Genomic DNA, 19,866 nt, shown 5'->3' with positions numbered 1-19,866 from the left:
GTATAAAAGTCTTCACAACCCATTCTCCGGCACACCGGACTCAACAGCGATGATATGAAGTAGTAATAGTTACACTAAGCAGACACACTTTTACCAAAATTAATATTTAATCAACATAATGATTAACAGTTGACTTTTTTGGAGTCTTCTCTCACCCCCATTCTCTGCGACCTGCTGGAGCAGGGGGGCTAGGACTAGGAGGAGGAGTTGGCCGTCCGACTGCGGTCTGGAGTGTGGAGCCTTCCTGCTGCTGCGGAGTCGGGGCGGTCTGCCTCCCCCCACCGCAGGGAAAAGGGAAACACCACCTGGGTCTGGGTGCAGTTCCCCCCTCCAGGGGCGGGGGCACCTAGACCCGGTTTGTAGAGTACGCTTGGGGAGTGTGATCGTGTGTACAGCGTCTCTTTATGTCTGTCTCCACGTTGGTTGAGTGTGGAGTAAGTGCATATGAGAGCATGAGGGTGGGAATGGATGTTTGTATCTGTGTGTGCCTGTATGTCTGTGTCTATATGTCAGGTTGGGTGTCAGGCGCCACCTCTCTGGGGACATCTCAGGCCCTCCAAGGTTTGGAGGCCTATCTCCCCCTACCACCACTTCCCCTGCCAGTGGCGGACCCCCTCAGACATCGGTGCGTTGGTGGTTCTTTGTGTCCGGGGATGGGCGTCCAGGTACACACCGGCTCACTCCTTGGCGGCCGCTTATCGGGGCCTGGAGCCTGGGGCTCGCTCGGGCCACTTCGGAGGTGGGGTGCCCCCGGCCTCTCGGCCTGGGGCTCGGTTACTCAGGCGCAGCTGGCTGCCGGCGGAGCTCACGGGCGCGTCACTGCAACTCCCCCTGGCTTCTGCTCCGCGGCTGCTGAGTGAGCCCTCATCTGGGACTCTCCTCAGCTCTTTCTGGGACAGTGGCGCGGCTGCCCCTCTGTTGGTCTTCCTTGGTCTCTTGTGTTCTGGGGGCCTCTGGATGTCTGGAGTTTTGATCTCCTCCACACCTGCTTCATGCCCTGGAGGACGGGGCTGTGGCCCCCCCACACCCTCTAGCAGATTATTACATGAAGGAACCTTTTAAAAAAACAAGCGCGTCCATGCTCACAGGTGTACACACGGGTGATCACACCCACAAACTACACCCTTTTTGGCTCCTACCTCAAAGCACACTGTGTTCTGTTGATCTTATGTGCTGCACAATAATGTTTAACATTTAGTATTTACTGTCATATTCCCATATATCATTGTGATGTTGTTTATTCTATTACTCTTGTTCTCTTCTGCTTGCTTTCTTTTTTCTTTCTCAGCAGGTGATCCAGGTGATCGATATATGCATTTTTTTTTTCTTTAAAAAAAAAAACAAAAAAAAAAACAGTTGACTTTTTTCTACTCTGAACCTCATGATTTTTACATCACTCTTTGGAGATAAATGTCAGAGAGTTAGAGCTGTTCATAGACAACGAGCAGACAACGATTCTTATAAACTGCGAAGTTTATGCGTTTGAAAATCACGTGACCCAGCGGCCTGTTTATTAGGAGGCCTCCAGCAGTGACAGAACAGTTAGCACCAATTTTCTGCGTGCTGGTGATTAAAAACAAAGAGTCAGCTTTGCTGTAGAAGGTTTCCAACTGAGCAAAGTGACTCAGATGTATCTGCATGGCAGCCATGATAAGAGCTGGTGAAATTCCTTGGATGCTAAAGATGCTCAGATGCTTCCTATCCTTTAGCAGAGGATAGGCTGGAGCGTCCTGTATTAAAAAACCAACATGACTGAGAAATGACGCAAGTCATCACATAATCTCCCGCGCTGAGCTTCGTTTAGGCAACCGCAAGAAAATGATGAACTGTTACAAATCTGTCATGTCATGAAGATGTCTCCTTGTGTGAGACACTGTGTGGTTTAATGAAGTATCTCTATAAATAACCACAACTGGCCGGAATAAAATCATCAAAACAGAACGAGGGTTCTGGTGGAACACCGACTGCATTAGCTGCATCTGCTTAGCAACGGCATCCATTAATGTGACTTCAGAGAAAGGTTAATAAAAGTGGATCAGCAAGAACTCTCTGTCACATCTTTCCTGGACCTCAGGATGTTTTCCAAGGAGCTTGAGAATTTCAATTTAAAATTTTAAGCATAAGATTTGGACCAGTTGTCACAAATACATATAAAAGGCCCTAAAAGTCTCTTCTGACATTAAAGCCATCTGTTGTTGCATTCGTTCATTTAAACCTGCTGAGGTAGAGTACAGTGAACATGGTGCTCTCACAGGCTCCACTTACATGCTACTGTGAACCCTCAAGCAGCCATGCTGCCTTCCATCAGTGCGCTTTAAACACTCTCGTGGTCTGAGAATCGGTGTACGGCAGCATCAGCACCGTTGCATAAGTTGTGTGATGCAATATTGCAAAAAAAAAGGGTAGTGACATGTATCATTACAACCCTGACCAGCATGTAAGAGATTATGCTGCCTACAGCTGCAGCCAACTACAACCTAAACACACCTCTGTGAGCGTGCCGGGGTAAAAGGCAACATGTCATTTCAACAAATTCTTGTTTTTCCACATAAAAGGATAGAAGTACTTTTGTTTTTTCCTTGCAATCACATCAGCTGCTTGTCAAGTAATAAGATTTCTTTCTCCAGCTTCCTCATTTTAAGTGCTCTGTAAGCCATCTCTTGGTCCCGGTTCTCAATCTCCTTCTTGAGGTAGGAGCAGTAGAGAGACCTGAGGTTTTCTGTCTGCTTCTGTGAATCAGATTACACAAAACATGCGCTCTTGTTGCATTCGTTTCTTCTCATTAGCACAGGACAGCTGTGACAAATGGACCTCACCTCTCCGCTTCTGCCACCAGCTGTAGCCCCGGCCGCGTTAGCGCCCTCCTGCAAGCTGCTGCCGTGAACGTCCTGTTAAAAAGAGCAATCCAGTCTTCACGCCAAGTACTCACAGGCAAAAGCTCCAGGAGATGCACGCGCAGCAGTACTCACCCCTTCAAACTGAGTGTCACTAATGTCCGTCTCGTCGCTGCTGAGGCTCTCTGGTTCAGTCTTTGTTATGGGCAGCAGCAGGACAGGGTGGCCCGACACTGCAGCAGCGAAGAAACATTTAAATAAGCCAATGTGGAAACTTTTGCAGGGATGCTCGTGAATTTCACCTACCGCTCATGAAAGAGCTGTCAGACACAGCTGCTGGGTCAATACAGGCGCCTCCAGGGAGAACCTCCACCCTCAGCCCATTGTCTTTGTGATGCAGCACGTCATCCTCACCCGAATTCAGAGACGGGGTCGCCGAGCCGCCCTCGTTTCTCATCATTGCAACCCTTTTCCTTTTTGCTGCACAGGGACAGATTTGACAGATACGTAACACACCTGGACTTTACCGACTCTGAGCCAGTGCAGGAAGAGAAACACTGAATGTTATACAGCTCCGTCATGCTAGTGCATGTATGTGCATAAAGCATTTTAATGATGCGGAGAGTTCATAAGCTCAAAGATCATAAACTCATTCATTTAGACTTAATGATTTGCAGAAAACCACAAAGAAAAACCTCTTTTACGAAGCAACTGCTGACTCGCTGAGATCAAAACTAAGACAAAGTGCTTGCACCTGTTTGCACAATGTTCTTGTGTTTGACTTTTACTTGCTGCCATGTCCTTTTGTAGCCACTGTCTGAGACCCTGTGAAGCAGGAAAAATAAAGATGATGTGTCAGTAGGGTCTATATTCAATAATTTGAATATAGGTCAATCACACTCACACGAGTGAATAAATGTCCTTACGCATTTATTTTATCAGCAATTCTCTGCCAGGCTTCCTCTCTGAGTTTAGAGGCACTGGTGGTGTTGGATTTAGCTGTTAGTATCTCTCTCTCCTCTTCATACAACTTCAGAATGAGCTCCTGCTCTTTGGAGCTGAAAAAATGCGCCCTCTCCTGTTTCCTCATTATCTGAAAATCTGTTTTAAAATAACACAGAAATATAAATGTACTATAAATGTGCACGAATGAGAGTCAAAAACCACGTGATGATTGTTGTTGGTTTTGATTGTTTTTTGGGGGTTTTGTTACAGTTTGTGTGATCTTGCACAAAGTCTCCTCACCTCCGTCTGCGTTCATGGATTTCGATCCGGGTTTCTGCGTGCGACTGATCTTCCCTTTGTGGAGGAGCGGGGACGCGCAGTTATCCGAGATGTTTCAATGCTAGATTTAGTAATCAAATCGTAACCCGCGGTCGCGAGACGGAGTAAAGCCGAGCTTGATCGATGCCACGGTTAGTTACGGCACGAGTCCCATCATCAGTTAGCCTCGAAAAAACCAGAAGCGGGCAAAGGTAAACGGTGTCATTGAGCTGTCTATCAGCGAGCTTTGTTAACCCTGGATTTTCTAATTCGGCTTAAAGCGCGTTCACGTGAAAGAGGTGGAGTCTGTAACAAAGAGCGAGTCACGTGCGCGAATCATCACATCATCACTGATAACGTTAATGGTTGTTGGGTCGGGACAAGCTTACGGAGCTGGTTTATAGACACTGGTGAACTGTGGAAAACGTAGGAGTCATGTCGGGTTTGGGGGGGTAGCCACAGACTGAACGGGCACAAGCCTGACCCAGATTTTACTGAGTGAGACAAAGAAAAGGGTTTTTTCTTTTATGTGTAACAGAGGAAGACAGGTGTGAACAATACACAAGAGCTGCTTCAGCGCTGGAGTTGCAGGCACTCCCTCAGCAAGACATCAAAGCTTTTACTGGGGAAAGAACACTCGTTACTGCCAGCTCCTCTATTAGGACTTCTCAGTGTCTGCTATGAACAGGGTCTATTAAGATTTTGTGTATGATCTAAAAGAAAAAACAAACGATATTAAACAATGATGGCTGCATAGTGTAGTGATTCACGTGACCGTGACCATGAAATCAACATGCTCTGCTACCTGTCGTGACTAAGGCAGCCGATGAGAGTAGCTTTATATTGAAGAATGATAATTATTTACAAACTGTAACTCCTGTGCTTTGTGAGTATGCTTTTTCAATAAAACTGCTGTTAGTAATTAGAAATTGGATCCAAACCTCTCACAAAAAAGGTTAAAATCTGGCCAGAACAGGCCGTCTCTGTGACAGGACTGTTTCATGGATACCGACTGGTCACTGTTTGAGAGCAAGAATGTAGAGGAACATACTGAGACTGGGCTGTTCTATTTCACTTTTTGCACTGGCAACATTATTGTCACAAAATACCGCCAGCTTTTCCCCAGCCAGGATGAGTGACGTGCGGCTCCTCCTCAGAGTCTGTAACAGCACCTACAGGCCAAAGGACAAGGTGCAGTATTCCAGTGCCAGAGCAAACCCAAAGCAGGGCATTGGAACTGCCAAGGACATGTACAGGGTAAACAAACAACAGCCCAACTGGGTAATTCTACTTATTTTCTAACTGGAAATAAAATGGGTCAAACTGCATGGATACATACAAGAAACATGAAGTGAGGTAATAGAAGTTACTTTATTTATGTTAAGTCAGACATTTTGTATAATGGTCCAGAACAAAGGAGCTATTGGTTCAGGTGCCCTGTGTTAAGAGCACAGAGGTAAAACGATTAAAGAGGAAAGAGTAAACTGTGAATAGGAGTGTGGTCCAATAACAACTGCTTAACAAGGACTGATCCCATCTGTGACATCTGGAGGTTTGTTTTTTACTCATGTCCCTCATAGCCATCAGGAAGAGGATTCACATGTGGGTTGTGGAAAAGACTTTTGTTGCCATCACCCCAGGGGAAACGCTAATGGGAGAGGAAGCATAAGAAAAACATAATTAAGTCAAAAATAATGTTGTTGTTTTTTTAAAGGCAGCACTTAAAATTACAAGTCTCATGAAGTCAGACCTTGCTGCGAATGCGGAGATGGGTGTAGGGGACAAACTCTGGTTGCTCATGGCTGTGGTGCTGCTCCTTCAAGAATGTGTTCAACATGCAAACTCCAACACCTGGAAGGGCAACCACGAAGGTGAGGATCTTCCAGGTCTTCCCTGGGGATAAGAAATCAGAATTATTTAACTAACAAGTAACAATAGAAAGAAGAGCGAAAGAGAAGTAAAATGATAACAATGTGCTGACATCTGACACTGTTAGATCATATGAACGCCCCTGAGACAGTCGACAGAGCATGCCCTTGACCAGAACTAAATCCAAGAAATACAACCAGTTTAACTCACTAAAAGACAGTTACATTCAAATCTGGTCCAAAAATACACCATATAAAAAGGCCCCACTGGATGCATGTTGTTACTTTCAGCTGTAAGATTTCTGATAAGATTCTGTAAGATATGACCTCACTTAGTGAATAGTTAGACACGGTTTAAAGTCTCTCTTTTAAAAGACTGTCAATGCGAAATGCAAAATTAACTGTGCATTTATACAAGAACAGTTCAACTTCCTTGCATCTCCACAATTATTCAACTCAAGTCAATTCAGTTCAAAGCTGTCCTTTTCCTTCCTGCTCAAAACGCATGCCTATCCTCTCTTTATCTTAACACTGGTCTGCCTTTCTCGTGTTGAAATAAATACTTCCTTTACAAGCTGTCGGTCATAACGATTATCAGGTGTCTTTGTGACTATCCTTTCATCTTTTGTTGCACTTTAGCTCGTAAGACATGCTGTTCCGTCACACTGCTCCACTTTTAAATCATATTAACTAACAGACTGCGCTGCTGTGAGACACAGACAACAACAAATGCAAGAAAATCACAAGTTTCGGGGGGCAGCGACTACGTGCTCTCCTCTCAAGGATGCATTGCTACTGCTAATGCTAACGCTAGCTAGCTCAGCAAGGTCACTGGATCTAACATAACAGGTCGTCTTAAAGCCAAAACAAATTAAATGCAACCACTTGTGTAAAATAGAGCGTTATAATTACCTGACTGCTCGCCGTGTCCGGCAGCGGCAGAGAGCTGACGCCGGGTTTGGGTCAAAGAAGACCTCAGCAACACTTGAGAGAAACGTCCAAAGGCCGCCATTTTCCTTTCTGGCTGACGAATAGACCGGAAGAGGTTTGTACACATGCGTGACGTAAAGGCCAGACAACTGTGAGCTCTGCTGTGTCACCAAGCGGCGAGATGGAGAACTGCAGCCTGCATTTCACATTAATACAACACAGCTGTAACCGTGATCTGTTTTCTCTGATTTCATGTGATGTGAGGTTTTCTATATGTATCATTCGTATATATTTAATCCCTATAATATCCTGAATATTTATAATTGGGCTATTTGTATTTATTAAAGGTATTTCTCATATTTTGTAACTTTGTAAAATATTGTTATATATAATTTAGTTCAGCCTCCCCTCAGTTTCTGTATATTGTATATTGAATGCAAAATTCAATTCAATTCAATTCAATTTTATTTATATAGCGCCAAATCACAACAACAGTCGCCTCAAGGCGCTACAATAATACATACAGAGAAAAATTCAACAATCAAATGATCCCCTATGAGCAAGCACTTTGGCGACAGTGGGAAGGAAAAACTCCCTTTTAACAGGAAGAAACCTCCGGCAGAACCAGGCTCAGGGAGGGGCGGCCATCTGCTGCGACCAGTTGGGGTGAGAGAAGGAAGACAGGATAAAAGACATGCTGTGGAAGAGAGACAGAGATTAATAACAAGTGTGATTCAATGCAGAGAGGTCTGTTAATACATAGTGAGTGAGAAAGGTGAAAGGAAAGGAAAAACTCAATGCATCATGGTAGTCCCCCAGCAGTCTATGTGCAGCAATTTATGTAGCATGCAATACAGTTTATATGGAGGGAAAAAAATATTTCTAATGATCCTGAAAGTCACCTCTATTCTTCAGCACAGCCTGAACTGTCTTAAGCAAGCTTTCTTCTAATTTCTTTAAGTAGTCTGTCACGCTGCTCCAGTAATGTTTGGGATCCTTTCCACATGGTATTGCATGGTGGATCAAAATCTGATTGTACTTTTCTGTGTTTATAATTCACTCAAATTTGATTAGATCCCCAACACCACTGTAGCTAGTTTTTTTTTTTGACTTTCATTTTTTTTTGTTACAGCCCCTAAATTCTCTCAACTTCACCCCAAGAGAATGATTCATGAACCTTAAATAACTATAACACATTATGAACGTCTCCTGTGCCTGGAATGTGTTTCTCTTTAAACAGGGGAGGATTTTGTGGGGTTGCATGGTCAGAGTCCAGATACGCAGATACTCTGGCTGATCAAGGTGAGTGATAAGTTTTATTGGTTGGGATTGTTTGCTCTTGATATGGCTTTGCAGGCTTAGACTAGTGCATGACACAGGGGGTTATAAATGTAATCATCTAAATATCAATAAATACAACAAGTATTTACATAATTTACATTTACAATAACTCAAATTTTAGCTGTACACCTTTGAAAGTGTTTGCTTTTAGACTATTAAAAGACCAGCGTCTATTTATTGAACCATTAATAGTTAACATAATATGAGGCCTAAAAACAAACAAGAACCATTTGGTTAACCTCTTGTAGTCTGATCATGTCTCTAGACTGAATCCTGGTAACTGCGCTTTAAGTACTTATGCACACATTTGCATCAGCTGATTTCTTTCAGCAATGGAGCTTCAGTATCACCAGGTTGGATCTTTGGATAGAAGCTCTGTCCATGAAAACACCACAAAGACAGGTAACATTTTCACGTCACTTCATTTTAATCAAGTAGTTTCCAGTAGTTTCCAGTGATTTGGTTGGTTACTGTTTGTAGGTATGAAGAGGATTGTGATTTTTGTGCTCTATGGCCTGCTGGTGCTGCTGTTGTTGATTCTGCTGCTGGTAACTGGGATCAAATGTACGACTATAGTCCACATTGACCACAGTCAAGTAAAGCTGGTTCATTCATATATTATTACATAACTGTATAAGAATCTAACCTTTTTCTTTCTATCATTCCTTTATCTTAAAGTTTCACAGTTAAGCAGGGAAATCACAGATCTCAAACAGTATCTTGGGAAAACGAACCATGGAGGAACAACATCAGCTCTCAGTTCAGGTTAAAAAACAAAATGATATCTGGTTTGAATATGTGCACACATAAACCTTTTAGTCCTCTTCACAATCTTGCGCTGTCGTTTTGTGGTTTTCCACATTTAAGGCGAGATGACAGTTCACAGTGACGCCTTAGAGGAGCTCACCCCAGTTAGAGGTATTAAACCGCATGCTTTTAAATCATTTATATCAGATTTTATTTCCTTTTACAGTCAACATATGCTAATCGTTATCATAATAGGGACATGCAGCGAAGGCTGGGTGTCTTACCAGAGTAGCTGTTACCTGGTATCCATCACCAGTATAACCTGGAGCAAAGCAGAGGAGCAGTGCAAAGCACACGGAGGACACCTGCTGGTTCTGAACACTGCGGAGGAATTGGTGAGCTCCTTATCACATCAGCTTGCTGTGAACATGCCAGTTAAGAAGCACACATAGTCTTAAACAAAGGGTTTTTTTTAATCACTTCTAGGACTACATTTCCAGAATTGTTCCAATCAAGTATAGCTATTGGATCGGACTCGTGGAACGACATCACGAGGGACAGTGGAGCTGGGTGGACGGAACTGACTACAGGTCAACCCCAACGTAAGAGAAATGTAACAAAAAAAAGTAAAGACAGATGAGTGGGAGGAACAAATCGAGGCAGAAGGAAGTCATCACTGTGTGTGGCATCATTATTTCTCCTCCCTCTTCTGATTGTGTTCAGTTTCTGGGATGAAGGTCAGCCAGACGACTGGGAATACAGAGAGAATGGAGAGGACTGCGGGCAGCTTCATCCGCCTGAAAGACGTGAACGCAGGTTGTGGAATGATGCCGACTGTAACATCACGTACCGCTACATCTGTGAGAAAAGGGCATGAGGAACAGGGGAACGCCCTGAGATGACAACCCCGCCCCTTCCTCGCCAGCAAGGCAGACCCTGCATGGCAGGCAGGAGTCCAGAATGATGGAAAAGATGTTACTGGTGCTGATGTGTCACAGAAATAGATGAAACGTGCATGTATGTCTTTAAGTCTTTTCTTGGACAATAAATAAATAGCTATGGAAACAATAGCACTTCTATTCATTTACTGATGTTTTATTTTTTCAAATGATGATGCCCTCTTCAGCTCACTGGCAGCGGTCACTCGGGATGTCAGCATTTTCCTCACTGTAACCAGCCTCACTGAAGCACATGGCTGCATTCCTGTCACACTCGCAGATAAATTTCTCACACGGATCGTTGTCATCTACAAGGGGAAAGGCAGAGAAGACGGTTGAGTGTTTGCTGTACACAGTAAGAGAAAATCTAGCTGTAGACAAGGTTGATCGATAGTACACTGCTGTTGTTGTTAACACTCACCCAGGCAGGTGATAGTTTTGCTGGCCTTGTCACAGTTATAGCTGTATATTTCAGTGTAGGGGTTGTCCAGGATGGCCCAGCAGTCATCGTGCTGCATGGCATCACTGTAGCACTGGTCGTGGACCTGACAGCACCTACAACAAACACAGACCATTAAAGCAACCCTTTTAAATTTACTAATTTTCTTTATCTATATCTATCTGTGTCTATAACAAGCAAAAAGCAAACGTTAAAAAATATGTCTGTAACAGTGCGGCTCAGTCCATGGAGACATTTTTAACGCCTTGAGTTCACTAATCAATTTTATCTAATGAGCTTTTAATTAATAAAACAAAAAGAGATAATAAAGCAAAGTTGCACAAGAAACGCTTTTCACTGAACACTGTAAATTCTAGCTAAATTCCATTAATGCAATAGATTTAATTTACACATACAACTGAATGGCTTTTCTGAGGAAACAGTTACTGTGAGCACAAAGGCTCACGGGACTGTTAATGTTCAAATAATGAATTAAGTAGTTTTGTGGTCCTCATGTGGTTTCTACTGTTTGTGTGGCTGAGAAAAGACAAGTTTAACTCGTGTCTGCCATGACCAAGATTAGAGTGAATAAAGATTTCCAGCCTGTGTTCAGCTAAGTAATAATCATGCAGTTGTGCAGTTTGTGGGAAATCTCCTCACATGTGATATTAACACTGCAGAAAAACACTCTTGGGTTTAATGACATTTTTTTTGATACATCCACTTGGATTACATAAACTATTTGCTATTCCTGCTAAGTTTGTTTAAATACTTTGTGCGATACACCGTATAACTCACAGTGACTGTGGGAGACTCAGAGGTGGATATCTCACTGGGGGACAGAACGTGGCAGGCAGCATGAGCAGTACGACTCCAGCAATCTTACCTGTCAAGCTCATCAACAGGTGTGCCAGAGCCTCCCAGCCCGCAGTAGCAGCCGTAATCAGCGTAGTCCAGCGCTGGCCAGCTATCGGGTACCGTGCACAGGATCATGGACCTGAACTGCCACAGAGCTCGATAACCCAGCACTACGAGACCCAACAGAGACATGTAGCAGGTTCACATCCCAGAACTGTCTGGCATTGCATCAGGCAAAATCAAAACTCAAGCCTCTTGGGAGATTTTCTGATATCAGTTTCACTGAAAGAGAGCTGTCATGACAAATACTTTTAAACTTACGAGCTGGGAGGCCGAAGAGCACAATGAGCAGAGAATGACTCAGATGCATTTTACTGGAGAAGTGTCTCAATGGTCTTTGGGGTAAAGCTGTTGCTTTATATTGACCGTCCAACTGAGAGGCGGTCCTGCTTTGACCAGCTGCTGGGACTCATCCAGTCCCTTATTTAATACCTTATACAACGTATATGGATCCACATGTATTGTAAATAAGCAACAGGTGCATACACAATCACATGCATATAAGAGCAAGCACAAACACATTAATGCTTTTTATATTTGGTTGATTTTTTTTTCTGTTGTGTAAAGTTTAATTTCCTTTGATCTTATATGCACACCGAACACAAGCAAGGTGCAACCGAAGGTCATGAGAGCTGTGCCAAATGTTAGCTATTTACACAGGTGCATGTTCAAGTTTTAATTTGACTCCAGGTAATCCAAACCCAAGGGAGCACAGAGTAAGCAGAAAATGTAGAAATACATTATAGACCACGTTATTCAGGAAAATTTTAAAAAAAAAGAAGCCCAAATAGGGTAATTGGGTAACTTTATAACAATGTCAGGCTGTTAAGCATTAGTAGGATATTAGTAAGGTATTGGTGCAGTATTGGTAAGTGCTTAATTCACCATTCCTCCTCCTTAGTGTGTGATAATTATCCGTCTGTTGCTGTTACACCGTGTACAGCAGTCACTGTTACCACATCACTTCTAGTATCACACATTGCCTGGAAATTAGGCTAAGAATGACAGAGATGATTTTTTTCCTGAACATTCACGAGGAATCATATCCACAACTGGACGACTCGTGCTGAGTTATGGAGCACATAATAGGTTACTAGTGGAGTCCATGAGAAGATAAATGCTGTCTTTTTAGGAGTCATGTTGGAGACAGGAAATGGAAATGCTTGTTGTCTTTTTATTGCTTCTGCTCAGAGAAACACTCAAGTATATGTAGCTTTAGTATACATGCAGCAGTTTTGTTCAAAATAAGAGAGCATAACATGAAAACACAGAAGGCCACATATCTCAAAGTTTCTATGAGTGAATACAGTTGTTTTACTGGTGCAACAGAGCAAAGCCTAACAGCAACGGTCCTATTGAACGATTGTATCCTGGTGTAACTTAACTGTCATGGCTCTGCTGGTGGTTCTCTTTATTAATGATGCTTTTAAGACTGCTGCTTTTTGTGAGTCTCCCAGAGATCATTTTTGTGTCTTCTTTGATCCACTCTTTGGGTCTTTGTGAAGCAAGGCTGTTTACAGCAGTTACGGTCACAGCACGGACACAGACAGCCTAAATAGGCTCAGCAGTGTTGCCTGTCACAGTCACCAGCAGGTGTGCTAAAGCCTCCAGGCCTGGAGTACCAGTCATTGCTCACTGAATCAAATAAGAGCTACACTACAGAGCAGTCACATTTTAGCATGTAATGTCTCCAGAATGTTTTCAAGATTTCCAAGATGTCAAAGATGTTGATTAAAAAATGCAGAGGTCTTTAAAGAGTAGAGGGATGTTATTTCTTGGACATTTGGGGAATTTCAAAAAAAGTTAGGGTTAGGGCTGGGTCTCCAGCTCCCTCAGCACAGGGAGGCTGTTATACTGCCTCCCTGTGGTCACTTACAATAGTTACTGTGCAGCAGTAGCACAGTGCAAGAAGAATGAATTTATAGAAAATAATTCAAGCAGATTAAGAGAAGCTTTGGGGGATTATCTTAATGCGCATTGAGGTTCTGGCATGTTACTTATGTCAGGTTTCCACAAATATTTGCTGACCTTTTTTTTTTTTTTTTTTTTTTTTTTTTTTGGCCTGTCCCGTTTGGCTCTTTTGCCATCAGAATTGTTGTCTAAAGGCAAAGAAAGATGCCCAACGGATTTACTTTACCAAATTGACCATCCCAGCCTTGCCGTAATGGTCCATTTGATTCACCTTTTATTGTTTATTTTATTTTCACTTGCTTAATACGGGACAGACTTGACTGGGGGAAAGAAGGGGAGAAAGAAAGAGGGAAAGAGAAACAGCTGAGAAGAGGGACGGGGGAGAAGGGCAAAAAAAACAAACAAACAGAATGAGCAGAGAAAAAAAAAGAGAAAAAGAAATAAAAAAATGCATATATCAATCACCTGGATCACCTGTTGAGAAAGAAAAAAGAAAACAAGCAGAAGAGAACAAGAGTAATAGAATAAACAACATCACAATGATATATGGGAATATGACAGTAAATACTAAATATTAAACATTATTGTGCAGCACATAAGATCAACAGAACACAGTGTGCTTTGAGGTAGGAGCCAAAAAGGGTGTAGTTTGTGGGTGTGATCACCCGTGTGTACACCTGTGAGCATGGACACGCTTGTTTTTTTAAAAGGTTCCTTCATGTAATGATCTGCTAGAGGGTGTGGGGGGGCCACAGCCCCGTCCTCCAGGGCATGAAGCAGGTATGGAGGAGATCAAAACTCCAGACATATTTGCTGACCTTTAAACACACTCCTAAACCTTGTGGAAACCTTCACAGAAGAGTTGTAGTTGTTATAGCTGCAAAGGGTGGGCCAACATCATATTAAACCCTGTGGGATGTCACTCAAGTGCACATACGTGTGAAAGCAAACGAGCAAATGCTTTTGGCAATACCTAAGTAAATATCAGCTTGACAAATGTAAACTGCACAGTAGAGGGAAAAAAATCGAGTCTAATTAAAATAAACTCATGTGACCCGCAGAGATCCACGTGAGAGCATTTGTTTTTGTCATAGATGTCCTCTTTGTGATTTGTCAGCAGTCCTAGAGGAGAGGTTTCTATGTGACTCTGATACTGGCACTGATACTGATCTCTCTCAGTTTTTAAAGCTCTAACTGTAATTTTGTCAGCCGTACTTTAATATGCATCACTTTATTTTTTTAACTACTCAGTGTGCTGTAAAGGTCCAGCACATTCATCATCATGTTCTGCTTCCTTTTGTGACAACACTATGAGATACACATATAAAACACCCCACGTCAGAAATGTGCTGTGGAAAGTTGTGGGAACTGTGGTAAGTGCTGGCTATTTACACAGCTGTGAGGCTGACGAGTTATTTTTAATTCAACTTCCAACAATTCAAATCCATGGAAACACAGAGTGACCAGGGAGAAAAGACCAACCATATAATAGAGGCAAGTAGAAGAAAAATTTTCAGTTAAAAGTAAAAAATATTGTAACAAACTTTCATTATATAAAAATGTGCATAAAATATAAAGGCAGGTGATGGTGATGAAAGCTTAACCCCATAAATAACCGTATATACGTCTCTGAAGCCAGATATGAGGTCACCAAGGTCTCATCTCACATTATATTTTTTGTGCTATAACCTTAAGATTTCTATGTAATGCATATATAATTAAATTAATATTTTAATTATATACAGTCTTCACAGTATATCAAATGAATGTCTGAGCTGTGAGTCATTCACTGACCTTCAGACGGTGACATATTTGTACATGGTGACTGCCTCCTTGATGACGATGATGATGACGATGACGATGATGATGATGATGATGATGATGATGATGATAACCTTTTACTCCAGACATGTAAATCAAACAAATCAACATATACACATAAAATATAAACGTGACATGAAATACCAACTCAATTGCCAAGTCCAAAATAGAGTAGGAAGGAATACCTACACACTTATTAATCCCTCCCACATGCTCAAAACCAGTTTTCCCTGATCACCATTAACCCCACATCCCCCCAATACTTGTCTACACTCGCCCCACAAAAGAGAGAAAGAAATTTTTTTTATTTATCTGATAAATATAGATATAATGATATATCTATCCTTCCAAAACCAGGTTCACAAACGTTTTTGTTTTTGTTGTGATCAAGAACCGGAGCTGTTTTGTGTTTATCAATTTATTTGTTCTCATCTGTTAATGACAACTTCGTCCAGTATTTTGAAGAGTTGTAAAAGCAGAGAAACAGGCCTGTAACTGTATCACTTGTGACTTGGTGTCGATCTCTATTTCTGTACAGTGTTATAACTTCAGCTATTTTCATTTGTGTACAAACTGCAATTGTATGTTAAAGGGTCACTGACGTTTTGTTTTTTTTAGCAATGCCACTTATGTCACACTACTAAGCATCAGAAAGATATAAGTAAGGTTTTAACAAATGCTTAATCCATCATTTATATAGCATTAGTCCTGCTTAGCAGTTTATTACTGCACATATATTATTATGACTATGATTATTGCTAGCAGTGATGCGGTTGCAGTGACAGCTGTAAACGTGAACGGCCTAAACGTAACAGATGGATAAACATACCTGTACTTAGAAATGCCATACTAAGAAGCAGTAATGATGTATAAATGATGAATTAAGTATTTGCTAATACCTTACTAATAGATCTTACTAATGCTCAAAGTGCCACCTTCTTTTCTTCTCGGTGCGTTCAGCTGCACACGTGATCCAGATATCTTTGATGTAACCTTCTGTATTTTATAAATTCTCTAATTAATTAGAGGCTTTTTGTAGACCTTTTATGATCCATTGGTATTCTCCATAATTTTGCTCTTATAAACGTTTTCTGAATGTTTTCCTTATAGAAGGAACTTGAATCTGTGCTTTACTAGTGAAGCCATTATACACAGTTTTCTTTTGGTTGTCAGGATTTTTTGCCAGTTCCTCTTTTTTCAATGGCACTGCACTTTGATTTGGTTTATTCTGACAGGTGTTTAAACTGTGTTTGGCAGAGCTGTTCTGAGAGTGAACGGAGCATATCTGTACGTGTCAGAGTGCGTCTGAAAGGGGCAGTTAGTACCAACTCCAACTGGTTTTTAAAGGGTTTTGCTGGTCTCGTGGCATGGATTTTATTTTCTGGCAGAAAAGGTGGACGATGTGCTGTAAGAGTCCCAAAATGTCATGGCTTTTTTGTATATACTCATGCTGAACATTTGGAAGAACATTTAGATTTTCATTTTTAATTTAACAAACATCAAGTTATTTTTCATAGCATTTAATCCCCCGATCTTCTAATTGAACCTGAAATCTGATTTTGGGGTCTGCTCTTACTCATCAGGTTCACATCAAGTTCACCAGTCTGCTGAGGGAATGATCTTAACTGTCCAATCGCATTTTGTCCTACTATAACAAGCCTTTGTGCCCACTGCCCATAAATTAGTTCAAGTTCACTGTAGTGCATGGTTTGACTACTTATGCATCCCACCACTCACTGCTGCTGAAAAACAACTAGTGGATGAAATAAACTCCTTTGATCGTTCACCTCTCACCTGTTGCTTCAGAATTAGGTCTTTGAATATTCCTTTCCATTATTTTGTGCTTTCCGCATGTGATTGAACTGTACCATTTGGTGGTTCATATATAAAAGCATAATTTATAAACTGAAACTTTGATATTGATTTTTCTAAACAAAGTTTAAGAAGCATGTCATAAAAATACTAAAGTGAGGTTTATTACCTTAAATTTACACAGTACAGAAACCGAGTAAATGCTGTTATGTTCTACCAATGAAATACAAGAAAAACAAAGTGTGCTGGCCTAACAGAGCATCAGATTTGATGTTAGTCTTTGACAGATGTCTCCACCCCCTCTCACCTGTACTTATAAAAGCAGGCTGTACCAAATTTCAGGTTCATGTGACTGCAACCATGAATTTGATTACTCCTCCTCTGCTGCTGCTTCTCACGGGTAAGCATGAAAAAGCTTATGTACGTTATTATCAGTCGTGTTTTACACAATGACTGTATCGCTTTAAAAGTTGTTGTTATTGTTTTTCCTTTACAAGAGATTTTATATATATATAAATAGATAAATTCTCCTAATCGATTTTTTGAGTACGTCCTAACAGCTTGTGCGGTCAGTGGTGCAGTGCTGCCTAAGGCAATGTGGCATTTTGGGTCGATGATCCAGTGCGCCCAGCCCGGTGTTAACCCTCTAAGATACAACAATTACGGCTGCTATTGTGGCTTCGGAGGGAAGGGGACCCCCCGAGATGGAGTGGATGCGTAGGAATCAGACACTACACATCAGACTTGTTTTCAGTTTTTGAAATAGAAGGGAACTTGACATTGTCTCAAACATGCTCTCTCCTCCCGATCCATTTGCAGGTGCTGCCAAATTCACGATAAATGCTATGCAAATAGCAAAAAGATTCCTGGATGCGGGGATGCTGAAGACCTTCCTTACATTATTGATTTCGATTTTACCTGCAATAATCAAAGAGTGACCTGCTCAGGTAACAACAAGTCTTACTAAACAGGCTTACACACACACACATTTTGGGCAAAAGAAATAGTTAAATTCTAATGTTCTGGGTTTTAAAAAATGTATTTAAATCACAAATTTCCAACTGTCCATGTATGTATGGAACCACGCCACATTTGTAATGTTTAAATGTGTTAGATGTTTAGCTATTACTGTGAAGTTGTGTATTCATGTGCTGACACAGCTCTTTCTCTGCAGCGGCCAACGATACGTGTCAAGCTGCTGTGTGCGAGTGTGATCGTGCTGCGGCTCACTGCTTTGCCCAGAATACATACAACCCAGAAAACAAGAACCTGGATCACTCAGTTTACTGTGCCAACTGATCACATCACCCACCACAGCAGAAAGATTGATTTGTCACTTTTCAATACTCACTATTTCCCATTCATAAGCACTTATAACACAGCTGACTCATTCTTTTAAGGTGTCAGTTTGAACACTGATCCACAAGTTTAACTGAAATATTTTCAACTTTTGATCCCATTACAAAATTTATTCTGCTGTCTTTAGACTGACATCAGGGTCTGGTTTCAGCAAAGCAACCGTACAACATACAATTGGCTTTTATTTCAAAAATGAGCTCAGATCTGTGGAGCCTTGTATAGAAAAGTGGTCACTGTGGAAACTGTGGAAAGTTGATTGGTTTTGATTCATTCATACAACCTCCAATTGTTGTTTATTAATGTACAAATGCCATTAATAAAGACAGCCATCATCTAAAACATAAAACTGCACAGCTGGTTCTTGATGGTCATCTAGCTTGAGCTCAGGATGAATGTGTGCACTCGTGTACTTGAAACAAATGAACCTAAATTAATGGTGTCATCTAAAGTCTTTGCCTTGACAGAGGGCAGTAATACAGAGAGCTGCTGGACTATCATTTTAATCACCCTGTCTCAAGTCTTAGTATCAGTAAGTTATGCGGGAACAGCAGGACTGATGGGACTGCGCTTTTTCTCGCCAGCACAGTGGCCAAAAGAGTCACAGCAAACTAAACCAACAGCTAACAGGAAAAAGAAATGCAGTGAGGTGTGATGGTCCTGGGTTTTCTGTTTTGGACTTTTTTTTATTCTTATTATTGAACATACCCTTTGGTTCTTAGTTTGACCAGTATTGTTTATTCCTGATGTGTATCATGTGCATCACAAGTCTTTGTTTTTTGGTTTCTTTATGGTCTCTTTTATGTTTTCTTAGCCTTCCTTTTATCCCCTTCTGTGTCAGGTTTGTGTGTTAGAGTCTGTCTTCTCTGTTTAGTTACTTCCTAGTTTTCGTCACTTGTGCTTTGTATTGACTTAGGCTACGTCCACACTAGCCCAGATAGATTTCAAAACAGCGTTTTCATCTGAAAACGCGTCCACACTGTCTTTTTCAGTCGTTTTCACAGAGTCCGAAAATGCTTACGTTCCAGCACTGCGCATGCGTGAAACGCAAGAAGATTCGACCTGCCTCATTTCTGTCTGCCGTTTATTTACTTTGCGGCTCTTTGAAACGTTACAGCAAAATGTTGAGAAAAAGCACCGAGTTTTTTTTTAAATGGACTAACAATGAGGTGGAGTTGTTGCTGCGTAAAAGTACAAAGTTGCAAAAGCGAGTGAGAGTTAAAGAATTTAAAGAAAAGCTATCTGGAGCATGTACAAACTGATATTAATCTTTAATAGGGCTGTAAAATTGAGAGCAAACAAAACAACTGCTGTAGAATGCCCTCTGCTATCTTAGTTTAATTGGTTACATGACTGCATCATATGACTAACATGCGTCATCTTTTTAGAAAGTCTGCATTTTCGCTGTCCACACTGCATTTGAATGTTTTCAAATGTATGCGTTTTCCACCAGCGAAAACGCCGCCTCAGTGTGGAGGCCAAAACGGAGAGAAAACGAGAAAACTAATGTGTTAGTGTGGACGTAGCCTCCACTTGTGTGTTTCCTTGTCTCACTTGGATGAGTGACGAAACGTTTCTCCCACAAAACACTACGTCCTGATGAACAGAATCAACTTTTGGAGATTTACTTTCCTGGATGATGCATCAAGACGTTTCCTTGTCTTGGTTTCTCTGTGTTTCCCATTGTT

General features: G+C 41.5%; 5 protein-coding genes across 5 annotated transcripts; 2 read left to right on the top strand and 3 right to left on the bottom strand.

Moving 5' to 3' along the window:
* Positions 1-887: 887 nt before the first annotated feature.
* Positions 888-4,381, bottom strand: LOC147316731 (uncharacterized). Its single transcript, XM_086313301.1, has 7 exons — positions 4,080-4,381; positions 3,761-3,935; positions 3,589-3,659; positions 3,141-3,314; positions 2,970-3,067; positions 2,817-2,888; positions 888-2,729 (listed from the first exon to the last, which is right to left on the bottom strand). The coding sequence occupies exons 1-7, from the start codon at positions 4,093-4,095 to the stop codon at positions 2,586-2,588; spliced, it is 750 nt and encodes a 249-aa protein (XP_086169427.1). The 5' UTR covers positions 4,096-4,381; the 3' UTR covers positions 888-2,585.
* A 1,068-nt stretch (positions 4,382-5,449) lies between these two features.
* Positions 5,450-7,049, bottom strand: cox6a1 (cytochrome c oxidase subunit 6A1). Its single transcript, XM_086312825.1, has 3 exons — positions 6,878-7,049; positions 5,848-5,990; positions 5,450-5,745 (listed from the first exon to the last, which is right to left on the bottom strand). The coding sequence occupies exons 1-3, from the start codon at positions 7,020-7,022 to the stop codon at positions 5,659-5,661; spliced, it is 375 nt and encodes a 124-aa protein (XP_086168951.1). The 5' UTR covers positions 7,023-7,049; the 3' UTR covers positions 5,450-5,658.
* Positions 7,050-8,247: 1,198 nt separating this feature from the next.
* LOC147316729 (perlucin-like protein) lies at positions 8,248-10,053 on the top strand. Its single transcript, XM_086313294.1, has 7 exons — positions 8,248-8,638; positions 8,717-8,800; positions 8,915-9,001; positions 9,104-9,154; positions 9,239-9,378; positions 9,470-9,585; positions 9,707-10,053. Exons 1-7 carry the CDS (start codon positions 8,569-8,571, stop codon positions 9,858-9,860), a joined length of 702 nt encoding a protein of 233 aa, XP_086169420.1. The 5' UTR covers positions 8,248-8,568; the 3' UTR covers positions 9,861-10,053.
* A 4-nt stretch (positions 10,054-10,057) lies between these two features.
* pla2g1b (phospholipase A2, group IB (pancreas)) lies at positions 10,058-11,665 on the bottom strand. Its single transcript, XM_086313295.1, has 4 exons — positions 11,540-11,665; positions 11,247-11,388; positions 10,343-10,476; positions 10,058-10,229 (listed from the first exon to the last, which is right to left on the bottom strand). The coding sequence occupies exons 1-4, from the start codon at positions 11,586-11,588 to the stop codon at positions 10,111-10,113; spliced, it is 444 nt and encodes a 147-aa protein (XP_086169421.1). The 5' UTR covers positions 11,589-11,665; the 3' UTR covers positions 10,058-10,110.
* A 5,376-nt stretch (positions 11,666-17,041) lies between these two features.
* On the top strand, positions 17,042-18,527 carry LOC147316727 (phospholipase A2-like). The gene is made up of 4 exons (XM_086312823.1): positions 17,042-17,222; positions 17,383-17,539; positions 17,642-17,769; positions 17,997-18,527. The coding sequence occupies exons 1-4, from the start codon at positions 17,042-17,044 to the stop codon at positions 18,119-18,121; spliced, it is 591 nt and encodes a 196-aa protein (XP_086168949.1). The 3' UTR covers positions 18,122-18,527.
* Positions 18,528-19,866: the final 1,339 nt, after the last annotated feature.

The sequence above is a fragment of the Aulonocara sp. 'chitande type north' Nkhata Bay genome, linkage group LG12 (assembly GCF_057382095.1).
Source record: "Aulonocara sp. 'chitande type north' Nkhata Bay isolate Kocher_YH1m ecotype deep benthic linkage group LG12, A_spYH_male_GT1.1, whole genome shotgun sequence".
NCBI lineage: Eukaryota > Metazoa > Chordata > Actinopteri > Cichliformes > Cichlidae > Aulonocara > Aulonocara sp. 'chitande type north' Nkhata Bay.
This window is presented reverse-complemented; position numbering and strand designations above follow the sequence as displayed.

Coding starts and splice junctions, on each gene's coding strand:
- LOC147316731 (XM_086313301.1), bottom strand. Junction 3,660..3,760: donor ATTGCTGATAAAATAAATGC/GTAAGGACATTT, acceptor CCTGCTTCACAG/GGTCTCAGACAGTGGCTACA. Junction 2,730..2,816: donor CTGGTGGCAGAAGCGGAGAG/GTGAGGTCCATT, acceptor TCTGATTCACAG/AAGCAGACAGAAAACCTCAG.
- pla2g1b (XM_086313295.1), bottom strand. CDS start 11,588: ATGCATCTGAGTCATTCTCTGCTCATTGTGCTCTTCGGCCTCCCAGCT. Junction 10,477..11,246: donor CCTGTTGATGAGCTTGACAG/GTAAGATTGCTG, acceptor TGTTTGTTGTAG/GTGCTGTCAGGTCCACGACC. Junction 10,230..10,342: donor CAAAACTATCACCTGCCTGG/GTGAGTGTTAAC, acceptor TTCCCCTTGTAG/ATGACAACGATCCGTGTGAG.
- LOC147316729 (XM_086313294.1), top strand. CDS start 8,569: ATGGAGCTTCAGTATCACCAGGTTGGATCTTTGGATAGAAGCTCTGTC. Junction 8,639..8,716: donor TGAAAACACCACAAAGACAG/GTAACATTTTCA, acceptor TACTGTTTGTAG/GTATGAAGAGGATTGTGATT. Junction 9,155..9,238: donor GGAGCTCACCCCAGTTAGAG/GTATTAAACCGC, acceptor TTATCATAATAG/GGACATGCAGCGAAGGCTGG.
- LOC147316727 (XM_086312823.1), top strand. CDS start 17,042: ATGAAATACAAGAAAAACAAAGTGTGCTGGCCTAACAGAGCATCAGAT. Junction 17,540..17,641: donor CCCCGAGATGGAGTGGATGC/GTAGGAATCAGA, acceptor ATCCATTTGCAG/GTGCTGCCAAATTCACGATA. Junction 17,770..17,996: donor TCAAAGAGTGACCTGCTCAG/GTAACAACAAGT, acceptor CTTTCTCTGCAG/CGGCCAACGATACGTGTCAA.
- cox6a1 (XM_086312825.1), bottom strand. CDS start 7,022: ATGTGTACAAACCTCTTCCGGTCTATTCGTCAGCCAGAAAGGAAAATG. Junction 5,991..6,877: donor CGGACACGGCGAGCAGTCAG/GTAATTATAACG, acceptor TCTTATCCCCAG/GGAAGACCTGGAAGATCCTC. Junction 5,746..5,847: donor ATCTCCGCATTCGCAGCAAG/GTCTGACTTCAT, acceptor CTCTCCCATTAG/CGTTTCCCCTGGGGTGATGG.